Source organism: Lepidochelys olivacea (genome assembly GCF_965140295.1).
Source record: "Lepidochelys olivacea isolate rLepOli2 genome assembly, chromosome: 1".
Taxonomy (NCBI): Eukaryota; Metazoa; Chordata; order Testudines; family Cheloniidae; genus Lepidochelys; species Lepidochelys olivacea.
The window spans coordinates 32892525-32908011 of NC_140411.1; the positions used below are offsets into that span (position 1 = coordinate 32892525).

The window sequence follows — 15487 nt, forward strand, 5'->3', positions numbered from 1 at the left end:
CTTAATGAACTATGTTTATGGAAAACTGACACAGATATCAGTAGTAGCAAACTTACACATTATTCATAGTTGTATAGGGCCTCAGGTATCTCCAGTGCTTCACAGAAAAATATGGGTTTCTGCTTTTGCAAAGCTTACACTCAAAAGCCACAGTCTTGAAACTGGATTCTACATGAAGTCAGAGGTCCATGCCAGTAGATTCAGTTGCAGGACTGGAGCTTAAATGATGGATTTGGAGGACAAGCATAATTATCTCATATACCAGGAAGATATGGGGTGAGAAAAGATTCAGTTTATGGATATGTGATTACAGAGTTATGATGTGCAGGCATAAAGAAGACTTGATTCTTGTTTGTTTAGACAGACTGTGTAAACCAGTTTCAGAGTAACAGCCGTGTTAGTCTGTATTCGCAAAAAGAAAAGGAGTACTTGTGGCACCTTAGAGACTAACCAATTTATTTGAGCATAAGTTTTCGTGAGCTACAGCTCACTTCATCGGATGCATACAGCAACCACATATCACAAAACAGAACCACTAACCCAGGAACCTATCCTTGCAACAAAGCCCGTTCTGTTGTGTGGTATGTGGTTGCTGTATGCATCCGATGAAGTGAGCTGTAGCTCACGAAAGCTTATGCTCAAATAAATTGGTTAGTCTCTAAGGTGCCACAAGTACTCCTTTTCTTTTTGTGTAAACCAGTGGTGGGCAACTTGCAGCCCGCAGGCCGCATGCAGCCCATCAGAGTAATCTGATTGTGGGCTGCAGAACATTTTGTTGACCGTCCTCAGGCATGGCCTTCCGCAGCTCCCAGAAGCCGTGGTTCACTGTTCCCGGCCAATGGCAACTGTGGAAAGTGGCAGGCCACAGGATATAATCAATGAGTCTTTAATTGAAAACTGCACTTTAACATTTTGAACAGAAAACTTCTAAATTCCTTCATTATTACTCATTTTTCTTTAATTTTCTTCCACCCTACTTTGTTTTAACATTCATTCTGTTTAATCAAAGAGGACTTTCCATCTTATTATTTTCAACACACCATTTTCTATTTTTATACATTTTCATATTATGTTTTTATTGATTTTAGTCAACACATATCTTTTCAATAATGCTTAGTAAATTGAAGTGTTCTCTCAATACAACTGGGAAAATCTAAATGAAAAAAAAATAGCCCCTGCAGCTCTCCAAAGTATGTTTGGTAGTGCCTTCTAAATGTCCTTCAGCCTCAGATACAAGGGTCCTATTTATCGTGACAGGAGGCAGAATGATGGGAATGCCAGTTCACGATACAAACAGCCACCTGGTTAAATTGCTGGGATGGTTTCTGGTATAGGAAATGATGGACAGTGTTCTGTGGCTTGGACTGTGACCGTACAGGACCTGTGTTCCTTCTCCTTGTCTGTTCTGACATACAGACTGACCAATCACTATAAAGTATTTTCGTAACCTTTTTGGGCTCCTTCGTCCACATCTCCCATTTGATTTCTAGCTCATAATAATACACAGGAGGCAACCTCTCTGATTGTGTCTGGCTGCCATTTTGTCTCTCCTCTGGAGTGGAGTTTTGGTTTTTGTCATCAAGAAACATGGAACAAATGGAGAAGGAAACATCAAAGAGGCGTGGCAAAAAGAAAACATCTTTGCTGTACCTCTTGCGCTAGCATTTTTCCATGGGAGCCCTAGTGTTTTCCTCCCTTTTTTTTCCACAGCCTTGGTATTTTTTTCAGCACATTGGGAAGCTATTTTCTTCTATCCTTGGTCTATTTCCAGTCTCCAGAGCTATTATCTTGAGTTTCTCAGGCTCCCTCACTTCCCAGACGAGTAGTCAACACACGCACACGCCCCTACCTTTCCTAGGCCTGTAGAGCTCATTCCCTGCAAATACTCTGACACCCAAAAAGCATAGCATTTTCTAGGATTTTCTCCAGGTGCTTCTTGGCTCCCAAGAGAGGAGAAATCAGCCATTTATTTGAGCTGAAGTGAATGAACCAGTTCACCAAAACTCATAACTTCAAAATGGAATCCACAGATTCACTCTGCTAGCTGTGGACTAGTGAGATTGCTCTGCCCCTTAGTTTCTGGTCCTCTCTCTCCAATGCAAAGGACATCTTTTTACAGCCAGATTCCGTGGGCCCAGTTTTACTGCAGGACACTTTAGCAACTGGTGACTGCAGAAGGTCTCGTGTTCTACTGGGGAAGATATGAATCCTTCAAGAAAATGTGTGTGGAAAGAAATTTAATTCTTCTCAAAGAGATATGGCTCCAGATACGGCTCCAGTCTGTAAGGACATTTGATGCACTCCACATTTATGGCAGGCAGGTGGCCTCTGGGCTTATGAGAGCTCTGGGATAACACACATCTCGGTTGAGCAATGTGATTCTGCCTCACCTCCAACTCAGAGCTGTCACCCACAAGACATGATCATGCCCATGCAGATAATCCACAACAACAGTGAATATATAATTCATCTACCATTTTTTAAATAATTAAATGGAAATTGACAGGTGTAATTTAGTAGCTTATGCAAGCTTGACTTGAGAATAGAGTCTCTTTCTCTCATTGCCCCCCATTTTTTAACCCTTCTTCCGCAAATCAGTAACAGGACTTTATACTAGTACAGTAATTAAATACCCCTGGCAGCAAGAGTTGGAATGGTATCAGGTAATCGACAGAATAATAAACAGGGTTTCCACTTGCCTTAATTTTCTAATTAAACCCTAATCTTGTTACTTAGTTCATATTTAGTTAACATGATTGCTCTTCATAGCTCCTTTCACTGGAATGGATAATACTGTGATTTTCTGGCACATCTAACTCACAGCCAGTTCCAGTAATTCTGTTAATTCTAGCCTTCATACATATTTTATAGGTCCACAAGGTGAAAAGAGCCAATAACATCAATTTAAACATGCCAGATATTCCACGAAAGCAACCGGGCATTTGGAGCCTGGGGGCAGAGCGTCAATTACATTATCTATTCATGGTGAAACATGGGTAGGAGAGAAATTGAGTAGACTTAGAATTTAACCTGCTAATTGTGCATGCAAACTTGATTTTCTGAGCTAATAGGCTGATGACATTTAGTTGTAGAAAATTGTCTATAGGATTAAAAATATAAATAAATCAACTTTCTTCTGAGTTAGGCCTTCCTTGCGTTACACTAAAGAATCAATATGCCAGAGTGAAAAATTGGCTTCTTTGGTCTGGTTTGGGGGGGGGTTCTTTTGTTTTGTTTTTGTTTGAGCTGGAGAAAAGAGGTTTCAGCATTTCTATTAATTACTGTTAATTTTATTCTACAATCAAATCCACTGCTGTATTGAGATTTGACAATGTTTAAATGGACAACTAAGGCCTTTGAGGGCAAGGTGGCTCCTGAAGGAGCCCCAAAAGCAAAAATAGAAAGAAGATAGTGGACAGGTTGCCCCTCTTGGGTGCCCCTTGATGTAGTGGGGTCCCACTGAGCCCGCCCATTCTACCAGCGTGGGATCCTTCACCCAGTCCTGCTGTGCCAAGCCCTCAAGCCTCCTCTAGCACACACACAGTCAGGGCCACACCCAGCTGCAAAAGGACACTGACACTGAGATCAGCTCTGTGTGCTCAGGGATTGCCCAGCACCCAAGTGAACCCCTTCCCCCCCACACCCCGCACCAGAGTGTAAACCCACAATTGTATTGTTTTCCTATGCAAAGAAATCTCTACAGCCTAAGATCATGAAAATCGCCCCCTCCGTCAATGTGGAGGAAGATATGCACAGCTTTTCACCCCCCAGTTATGAATTGCACAAACTGGTTTATAGAAAACAAAAACAAGTTTATTAACTACAAAGAATAAATTTTAAGTGCCAAAACAGATTAAAGCAGATTACTTTAGTAAATAAACAAAAACCACAAACTGAGCTTAACACACTAGATAGATAGAATATAAATTAGTAGATTCTCACCCTGAGTGATAAACAGGCTGGCAGATTCTTAAAGCACAAGTCACCTTGGCTTTCCCAGGTTTTCATATACAGGTTAAAGATTCTTGTAGGCTGGGACCATCACTTCCCACAGTTCAGTCCTTGCCCCTCAGCTTTTCCAGGTGTGTTGTTTTGGGGAGAGTGAGGTCCCCTCATAATGTCATTGTCCCACTTTTATATCTTCCCACTTGCCGGAAAGCTCTTTTGCTGTGAACTGTGTCAGACATTTTCAATTGTGTAGTACTATCTCTGTTCACTATTATTCACAGTTCCTGGGGTAATCCTTGTGCTTGTGTGCATTTCCTCAATCAGCCATTAACATTGTTTGGCCTTTTTACTGTTGTACCTGAAAGGCTGCTCGTGGGTGTTTTCAACCTCACAACATGTTTCAGTAACACATACATCGACAAACTTCCTAACTTCACATATGATGGTAGCACATACAATCCAATGAGATATTAATGTCCAGCAGACCAAGACTTTTTGAATGATACCTCACATGACATACTTTGTACAAAACATATCCTAATTACATGACAGTGGTGAATACTGGGGTGGCAGGGTATCACAGATAGCAACCACTGATTGCATGGGTATGTTTTAAAACAATCCACTAACTGGTATGTAAAATTGCAGGAGCTAAATCCAAGTACAGTATTGTGTGTTACCAGCAAACAAACTGGAAAATTCAAGATATTGTCTTTTGATATTTTCCTGACATCTGTATCACAGCACTTAAGTTCCCAGTTCCTTTTGTTGTAGTTTTTGAGGGACTCAGCCACTATGGTGCAGTCATGCATCAGATATTACAAGTGAATGGCAATTACGCTTATTTAGTACTAAAATTCAAATGTCCTACACACCAAAGAAAACTTAACACTAAGTGTATGCTGTTGTTTCCTCCCCTCCCCCCATTGTTTTCCAGTCAGTTTAATATGGTGCATTACTTCTTCAGAAAAGCTGACGCATTTTCACATCTCGTTCCAGTACAGATGAGGAGGAAATGTTTTCCTGGGAGAATGACAATGTGAGGGCTGGCCTTTCATGCTAAAAAAGATTTTTTTATTTAACATTTGTCAGCTTTCCAGATGTGTACTGCAGAATATATGTAAGGAAAACAAGGACAAAAAAACTGCTGAGTTTGTTGTTACTTTGGTCCTTGGATTAGGAAGTTTTGTCAAGCTGTTGACAAATCTTATTTTTTAACTGAGATCAAAAACCAAGAAAAGATTTTTTTTAAGTACAAGTCTTAAAAGATATAAAAAAACGGTAAAAGAAACAAACAAACAGAAGCTGTAGAAGTTCCTTGAACAAACGTTTTCATAAGGACTAAAAACAAATTTAATAATTTATCTTCCCTTAGGAATGAAGCAGTGTCAAAATCTTCTCTTTTTTTAGATGGGGTGCTTCAACCTTTATATAAATAATATTTTTGCAAAAAAATATCTTCATGAAGATAGCAACTAAGGAGAGGAAGCATGGGTTTGTGAGTAAGGCAGTGAGCTGGCAGGGTTCAGTCCCTGGATCTGCCAGAAATTCTCTGTGTGATCTTGGTCATGTAAACAGTTCACCATGTGAAAAATAAGAGCATAACAATACTTATTTCTATTTTGTCTATTTAGATTGTAATGTCTTCAGGGCAAGGATCACTTCTCCGTGTTTGTACAGTGCCCCATACAGTGGGTTTTGATGTTGGGTATGGCATTTATATGCTACTGTAATACAAATAAATAATCATAAATTGCTCATGGTACCCTGTTAAAACATGTATTGGTCATTACTCTCCTTGAACATCATAACTTGAATAATTGAAAGAAGGTTGTTTAATATTTCCTTAAATACATAAAAGGGAAACACATACACTGATTGTATTATTATTTATTAACTTAATACCACATTATTCGTGAGGATGGCATTTGTGGACGTGACCACACTAATGTGTTGGGGATGCTTCAGTTTTTAGGTGCTCAACTGGAGACACATTGACCGACATTTTAGAAGAGCTGAGCTACCACAACTGCCATAAAAATCAGTGGAGCTATGAAATGTCTGAAAGACAGGCATAGGACGTTTCAATTATGCACCCCAAAACATGGTGCCCAATGTTTGACAAAGAGGAAGGAAGATAGACCCCAACCACAAAGAGGTTACAGTCTGCTGACTTTAATAATACTGTGCTATCTCCATAAACATTCTGATGACTTTAATTTTAAATATGTAGGTGAGATTTTTAAAGGTGCTGTGCAGCACCACTCTTCCCATTGACATCAATGGAAATTTTACCTTTTGCTTTATTGGAAGCAGACTTAGGCCAATGATGTGCACTGCTGACATTATTTTAATTGCTAAAACCTACTGTATAATAACCAGTTTCTGGGAGCTAGAATTAGTCTGTTGTTGTCAGCATCTATTTCAGCTCATTATGGCAGTGCAGTGAAGGCATGTACTCTAATCACTTTACTGCGCAACATTCAAGATATGTTTATTATTATAATTGGTCTCTTTTGATACTAATTCCACCACATCCTACAGCCATTCAACATAAAAATCCTCATTAAAGTTCATACTATGTATGTGTGTGTTTGTGTGTGTGTTTTCCTAAAGGTAAGTCCAATACTGTTAATAAAAGTACAATTAGCTTGTGTGGACAAGTTATTCATTATTCTTGGACAACTTGCCACTTGTTTATACTTCATTAGGTTTTGTGCATCTCCTTTTTCCTGTCATGTAGATGTAGCCCTTTCTTCCCTCATATTTTAAGAGCACTGTCAGATCCTTCAGAAAGCTGTTCGAGACTAAATTTCCTGTGTTGGCTTTTCAAGAACATTAGATTTTTTTTTTTTCCTTTTTAGGCTACTGTGAGAGGCAAAGGCTTTTTTGTGTTTGTATGTTTTTATCATGTTTAATTTTATTTTAAACAAATCACCACTTTTACAGCCAGGCCTACAGTTAGTTTTAGCCAAATCATCATGGGACAAATCTCATTGTTTTTATTCTTGCCAAATTCATAGTGAAGTCATTGGGAGTTTTGCCTGTGTAAGGACTGCAGTGTTTTGTCCCACGTCACCTGAGGCGTGGACATCAATACCTTTTGGAAGATTATCATAACTTACTCTGACACACATAGTCCAACCCACCCCACATTCCCAGCACTTTCAGAACTGTGTAAAAAGTAATGTTACCACAAGCACTGCCTCCAACAGAGATAAATTATGCACCTTCAGAAAAAGAGTCAATTTTCCAGGTGGTATGTTTGGATGGGATCTTCCTATGCATGTCCCAAAACGTGGTATTCATATTCCAGTAGGTTGCACTCTTTCCTCTTAGCATTAAACCGGTGACTCTGTAGAACAGTAGTACAGTTAAGGGGCACACCACTACTAATGGAGGCCCAATTTATTCATAACGCATAACACCATGTTGCTGACCTCTAATGGACACTAAAATATAGAGGCTTTAACTCCAGGGTCCTGCCCTTATTCCTCCATCATTTACAGGAAGAAATTGATTCTTTCTGGCTAGGTTAGTACACTACCACATCAATATTTAATGCAAAAGTATCTCTGTGTGTATCTCTGCTTATCATTAATATCTTGAAGACCAGGAAGATACTAATTATATGGCAATAAACGTAGTTTACGAGTGAATAAATACAGTTATAAAACTATATACTGTGATATAAAAGTGATGTTGCTGTGGAAAACTGCTAATATACAGCCTTGGTGACTGGAAAAAATGTTTTCTTTTAATAGTTTTCTTCCTTTAATGGTTATTCATTTCAGAGTGTTCCCCTGTGACTGTATATATTGTGGTTTGGTGCAGTGCAGAAGAAATTTATTCCTTTGACACATTTACTCTTTTAATGGTTATTCATTTGAGAGAGTTTCACTGTATGACTGTGTATTTTACAGTTTGGTGCAAAGGAGATTCATTCTTTTGACAGGTTTATTCTTTTAACATTTATTCATTTAAGTAGGGCTTCAGTCTGTTAGACTATTATCAAGAATCCTCTAGAAAGAAGACACTGGTCCTCCTTTCTGGTTGAACTACAAATAAGGCCCTCAAGTTGGATACTTCAAAAGAGCACAGTGTTCTGAATTGGTAACATAGCATCAAAGTCAACAAGGCATACACTCTTCATACTACCAAAGAAACCTCATCGATGTAATTCTTAGGAAGATTTAAAATTGGATCCTAAGTTTGCTTAACACCACACTCTGTTGTAGAGATGATTTGATGGTTATTGCATGTTAATTAACTTCCAGTTGACTATCAAAATCATGTTTATTGCAGTCTTACAACCTCAAATCATGCATCATATTACCAAACACTGTGATATTTAACAGTTTCTCAGCAAAATTTTCTTCAGTGTACATTTATATTTATTGCATAAACTGCACTCATTTTTTCAATGGAACTTTCATTGATAAAAGTGTATGTTTCATGTGGGAGACATTACTGGATGCATAATAAAGTTACAGAGTAAGGATCAGAGAGGCGAATTTTGCTTTCTTCATTCGTGGTTGTCAAATGACCCTATGCCCATAGACACCAAGGATGTAACATATCATAAATATTAAAAATACAGTGTCTGAGTGCCAACTGCTAGAAATGAAGGAGACCACAAGTAGTCTCATGAGGATACTAGGAAGATTTTCAGATGTTTGCCAAAGAGATGAGCAAAACAATCCAAGTCAATTAAAGAAAACAGTAAGCAGCTGCAATTTATCTCTTTAATGCTCTCCTTCTCCACTCCTCTTTTGTAATATGGCTGCAAGGCATCACTTAATCATCTGATCACGTGTAGGTCAAGTGCTTCTGGCAGAGAATAACTGTATAGAGCCTCACTAAGGATGATCAAGTGGGAAATGAAGAGGGAAAAGCTACATATGTGTTTCCTAGGTGAACATACCTCAGCAGGAAAGAAGCAATTCATACTTGGAAATTGCTCAGGTCATTCAGGAGAGAGCTGCAGACACCACAGCAAAACTTGTATTTTAAAAATATATGTATATGTAAATAGACACACAAATGTCCTGGTTGTCATCTCATTTACATCAATGTAAATCAGAAATAACTCCTATGTAGTCAGTGGAGTTACATCAATGATAAATGAAGTCAAAATTGAGCCCTTTTTTTCCACCTCTTCTTTTTTCAGTGGAAACCTGCTAAAGGCTCCAAAAGTCCATACAAATCAATGTTGATGTCTGTGTGAGCTTCCAGCATCTAAACTCTACCATACTATTATTGAACTTAAGCCCTTAATGATCAACACAGGAAATAGAAGGAACTGTGTGCATTTATTTAAATGTTTTTCCCTTTGTAGTTCAAAGGCACAGTGCTACCCAATAAATAAGCTAAACTGCATACAATAGGGTCTTAACGGTTAATGCCTCACAATACCTTTCTGTAGTTGATGTATGTACTAGTGTGTGAGGAAGAAAAGACAAGATTTCTATCCCAGAATGCTTTTAATTAGATAAAGAATGTAGGCATAAACCACACACAGTACATAAATTCATGCCACATAAGTCATTTTAGGAGCTTCAGTAGATGTGGAAAAGGAGAGAAAAGAAATTCTATGAATCCAAGGAAAGCTAGTATTTTCCAAATTGGGAAAGCATACAGTAACCCAGCCCATACTGATGATAGCTGTAATATTTTTTTCTATGTAGCTTTGATATCCTCTCAGATATGCTACTGTGTTGGTTCTATAAATTCATACATATCTGTAAAGCAAATCAAGAAAACTTAATGGCCTACATTTTCAAAAAAGACTAGTGATTTGGGGTGCTTTTTTTGTTGAGTGTCCAACCTGAGATGATAATGAGTGCTCGGCACTTTACGAAAATCAGGCCTCATGAAGGTGTCTCAGGTTGGACTCCCAGAAATTGAAACACCTCAACTCACTGGTCACTTATGAAAATTTATGCAAATTGCAATATTCCTGTGTGCAACCTTTTCCCTGAACACTAAAATACTTCAGAGTTCCTGGCATTTGCTTTTCTAGGTGCTTTAAAAACACACACACACAAACATGTACAAATATTAATAGGATAATTCCAGCAAAATAATCTTAAAAATCAACAGCAAATTAAAATGTGGGATAACGGGGAGAACAGTTGTTGTTATTGTTTTTTAAAGTAACTTTGTTTCCTAGAATATTTCTTCTCTTCTCAGCAGTTTGTATTCAGTTTGAACTGACTAAATTTTTTGCAGGATTCCCTAAAATGCAATCAGAAAACTCAAGCAAGTTCTCTTTACTGCAGTGTTCTGTCTTTTGTTATTTTTTAACTGATTTGACAGTTTACTGTCTTCTGGAGTAGGTTATTACTATGGGGAAAACTTCAATAACTTGGACATTCTGTTTTTTTCGCTTTTTTGTTCATAGTTCCAAAGACAGCACCAGCTAATGTAAGTGGCAGAAGTGGAAGACGGCATGAATTAGTAATAGCATGGGAGGTAAGGACTCCTTTTGATTAAAGGCCCTGTTTCATATTGACTTACTGAGGGCAAAGTAAGGAGTACTGTCCTGAGGTTCCCTACAGCAAATCTTATCAAGATATGAATGTTAGGGGGCTTATTCCTTCACCCACTTACTTCCCTGGTCCTTCTTGCATGAACAGAGAGCAACAATACCCAAAGTCCAAAGGTGGAAACAATTCGATGTTTATTGGGGTGAACTTCTAGCAAGCATGATTCCAGTTTCCTTCCTTAGTGTCCCCCTTCCCAGCCTTACCTGTGTCCCTGTTCCCATTCCCCCCCTTAGCAAAACATGATTCCAATTTCCCCACCCCCACTCCCTGTTCCCATTTCCCCCCCTTACTTCCTGATTGACTTGAGTTCTGCTTAGCTATACCTTAACCAATCATTTTACTGAAATTTAACTAACCAATCCTAACATATTGTAACATGATTATTTAACCAATTATAGCCCACCACCTTAATTAGTTTACACCCAGCAAAATTAATTATACAGCAGACAGAAACAATCACAGAACCAGACAGAGATTATACAGACAAACAATAGGGAAATGGGGACAACAATGATAGAACAACACAGAAATGAGGATTTCACATCCCAGCTATTGATAAGGGAGTTCTTGCCAGACAGGATGCTATCAAACTAAGTTTCCTTTCACATCTTCTAAGTACTTCCCTTTCTCTGGAGGTGATAGGCACTATCAGGACAGGAGTGTATTCCTAACAGTCCAATAGCACCTTATTTCAATGTGACTAGGTTGGAATGTAAAGATGTGACCAGTCGCTTCCCAGCTTATGGCTGCCTCTGCTGCTTAGCCAGGGGCCTTAGCCTAAGAACAGGGCCTCAGACTGTCACAGTGAGAGAAGGACCTTACACCGGCAGACAGTGATTTTGATTCTTTCTTTTATAGCTCTATAACTAGCTAAGTGATAAGAATACACCTAAATTCTTAGAGTATAGGCCTTTGCAGACAGGCCTGAATATCTATATCCTAACAATGAACACAAAATATCATTTCTTAAATGTGTGCTAAGTTCTCAAAGAGGTTCACATTTCCATGTGATGAGAGGACATCTTGGAGAATCTACCACTCTGCCCCCAAGTAAAGTTTATTCATTTTTGCTTTCCTTCTCACTCAGTCTGCTAAAGTTGATCTGCCTCAATAGATGTGCTATGAATTCTGCACAAGATGCAGTGCTAACTCAGCATGTGAGAAAGAGACTACATCTACATTAACTCCTCCCTCTGGTAGGAAGGTAGGAGAGAACACTGAAAAGCCTACAGAGGGCCAGAGTCTTAACTGATGTAAATTGACCTAATTTCATTCTATGCTGATTTACACTACCTGAGGATCTGTCTAATAGGTTATCTTCCCAGCCACCATCACACAGCATTCAGTTTGGCATTCTGTATTGATTTGCCCTAAACTGAAACCATTATTTCTGTAACAAATAATGCAAACCATAATGAAGCCACTTTCACCAGCCTGAGAGAATGCATTCTCCAATTAGGCAGAAGATTTCAGTGCTTTCCCCTGTTTTCATTTAACCTTGTGTCCTATAAGTATCTTTCTGCTATTACTGTTTGTAACACATCACAATATGCATCACAACTTCTTACATTAGGTAAAGTCATTAGCCAAATTAGTAATAACATCCAGGTGTTTCATATGTTTTAATTATACACAGCAGAGTGAGTGCACTTAAAATTTTCTTTCGTTTTAAAAGATTTCTGCCATTTCCAGTTATATTCCCTACCTCTCCATAGGGAATTCCACCAGAAATGGTAGCTATTCTTAATAGTAACACTCAAAAATTGGATAACTAAAAACCAGAGAGTTGGATTTGTTGCTAAGGACTGATCCTGGCACTTAGAATCATGCCTTCCTCTGTGAGCAGTCTCATCCGATTCAAGGCAGATTAATCAGTGTGAGTAAGGGTGGCAGAATCAGCCACTTATTAGATACACCGGGGTAGAATCTCAGCTGGTGTAATTTGTCTTTGGTCCATTGATGTCAGTCTGCCTCACCAAAACCTATAGAAAAGACTGCCCTCACCAGGTAAGCTGTACTGAGAACAGTTCTGTTACGGCTGCTTTACATGATCACCTCTGTTAAGAAGCCAGTTTATATTTGCTCATTGTGATTGCTTCCAGTGTAATAAGGTTTAAAATATCTGCTGATTAATTGAACTTTCCTTTTTTTAGCCAGTATCAGAAGAGTTTCAGAATGGGGAAGGATTTGGATACATTGTGGCTTTCAGACCGAATGGAACACGAGGGTGGAAAGAAAAAATGGTGACATCCTCAGATGCTTCAAAGTTCATCTATAGGGATGAAAGTGTGCCTCCTCTGACTCCCTTTGAGGTGAAAGTTGGTGTATATAATAACAAAGGAGATGGACCCTTCAGCCCCATTGCGGTCATCTGTTCAGCTGAGGGAGGTTAGTCTGAGAGCTTGTAAAGCTGGTCTGCATGTCATAAAGTCTATATATGCAATAAGAATAATAATTAATAGTACCGTGTTTTTCATCCATCGATCTCAGAGCACATTACAAAGGAGATAAGTATCATTATTCCCATTTTGCAGGCAGAGAAACTGTGGTACAGGTTGGTAACATGGCTTGCTCAAGGTCACCCAGCCAGCCAGCGGCAGAGCTGGGGCTAAAAAAGGTCTCCTGAGTACCAGTTCAGTGCTCTGTTCACTGGGCTACACTGCCTCGTATATAATAGTCAGACAATAGGTTTATCATATTAAATAGAGGCAGCCAGCTGATGGAAAAAAATATTTTTAATAAAAAGGTTGGCTTTGCTCCACTATTGTTTTGGGGGTCCATGTAATTCAGTATTTACAATTTATGTCAAACAGATGTTTACAACATCTGATGGTTTCATAAATTCTCAACATCAATGAAAAGGAGGACTTGTGGCACCTTAGAGACTAACCAATTTATTTGAGCATGAGCTTTCGTGAGCTACAGCTCACTTCATCAATGGGAAACTGGGACTAAAAAGTGCACAGCATGTGTTTTTGGCTGTTCTTTATTTTTTGCTACTTGTTATTTTCCTGTGTAAAAAGTTTGTTACTAAAACAGGGTTCACAAACTATATTTAGTGGTCAAACACTCACTGTGAATAACAGACAATGAATACTTTATGAACAACCGAGAGCCTGAAAATTATTCTGGAGATTATTCAGCAAATATTTATGGATAAAGACTATGGGCTCAGCTAGTTGTAGCTCAGTTGGTTTCCATGGAGTTCTGCTGATTTACACACGCAGAAGATCTGGCTCTATATTTACAGAAATCAGACTGTGAAGATTCACATATAGAAGAAAAGGCAGGCAAATATTATTCACAAGCAATTAGTTGACCCACTCTAATATTAAAGGCTGGATTCAGAAACCCTCCTCATGTTGAGTAGTACTTTACTCTGCAAGAAGTGCCGTTGCTTTCAGTGAGACCACTTGATGTTAAGTAGAAAACTTGGAGTTTTATTTTCATATTATCTCACAACAAATGGGTAACATTTTTTCTGCTAGATTACCTATTACTACACTTCTTTCTCAGTTAATTGTATTTTTTCTGATACCTTTATGCCAAAGTCTAAGAAGATTTAAATTTTGATTCCTTTAAAGCAAGTGTCAGTAATCTACATGTGTTTAATTGTTTGGATCAACATTATAAAATATTCACATCACTATAAAAATGAGAACATCTTAAAATCCAAAGTAAATCAAAATGATATCTGACTTCCCAGTACTACTGGGACATTTTTGTCAATCTGCATTTGACTTTATTGTTACTTAACAGACAGTGAAGTAATATCATTTATTCAGATGTTTTTATTATTTTTAACAATCCAAGTCACTGATAAGAGAAGCAATTTAAAAAAAAAAGAAAATCAGAGCCTTCTATGAGGCAAGAGGAAGATATTTTGCAATGAAAAAAATTAATTTATAAATGCCACCTGTTATTTCCCTATTTTGAATGGCAAGTATTGAAGATTCAGGTTTAATAAATAGTGTTACATTTAAAGTCTGTCTGTTAGTTATTTAGAGAAAACTGAAAATGGGATCCTTGGTAATATAAAAAAGTCAGTATTTCTGAAGTTTACTTTAAAATATGAAAATTGCAAATGATAACTCTAGAATTATTAATTTATTATTAATTTTAATTTGTTTTATCCAAAGTAGAGTAATCACTTATAGGAACTCTGTTTTCTTTGACACAATTCAATCATTCAAAAATACCCACCCATTATAACTTGCTAATTCAATCTGTGTCTGTGTGTGTTGGTACCTTATAAGTATCCTAAGGTGCTGTACTCAAAATTAAAAGGAACAAAGAAACAGAATTTTCGTTTGGAAGCAGGTACTGAACAAAGACCAATAGTACCATATATATCAATCTTGGGGTCTGATCTGGCAAGCCCTTATTCTAACTAAAGTGCCTTCAGTAAGGATACTTGTTATTCGTAACCAGTGCTATCCACTCTTGTGTAAAGGGCCAACAGAAAGCCCAATGGTAAGATTATCAAAAGTGACTTAGCAGTCAAATCCTTTCAGGCTCTTAAATGACTAAGGGCCAGACAAACAAAGGTATTCAGGTGCCTAAAGATTCATATAGGTTTGTAGTGGGATTTTCAAAAGTGACTAAGTAGATTGGGCACCTAACTCTCTTTGACTTTCATAGAACTGTAGGACTGGAAGGGACCTCGAGAGGTCATCTAGTCCAGTCCTCTGCACTTATGGCAGCCCTAAGTATTATATAGACCAGTGGTTCCCAAACTTGTAGCTCCGCTTGTGCAGGGAAAGTCCCTGATGGGCCGGGCCGGTTTGTTTACCTGCCGCGTCAGCAGGTTCGGCTGATTGCAGCTCCCACTGGCCGCGGTTCACTGCTCCAGGCCAATGGGAGCTGCTGAAGCAGCGCGGGCTGAGAGACGTACTGGCCGCTGCTTCCAGCAGCTCCTATTGGCCTGGAGCAGTGAACCGCGGCCACTGGGAGTCGCGATCGGCTGAACCTGCGGACGCGGCAGGTAAACA

General features: G+C 38.5%; 1 protein-coding gene across 1 annotated transcript in view; it reads left to right on the forward strand.

The window, feature by feature from the left end:
* Positions 1–15487, forward strand: part of CNTN5 (contactin 5) — a 998629-nt gene that overhangs the window by 949335 nt on the left and 33807 nt on the right. The window contains exons 19-20 of the mRNA XM_084613389.1: positions 10352–10422; positions 12650–12884. Coding sequence (XP_084469515.1) covers positions 10352–10422; positions 12650–12884 — 306 coding nt within the window. The remainder of the gene's footprint in view (positions 1–10351; positions 10423–12649; positions 12885–15487) is intronic.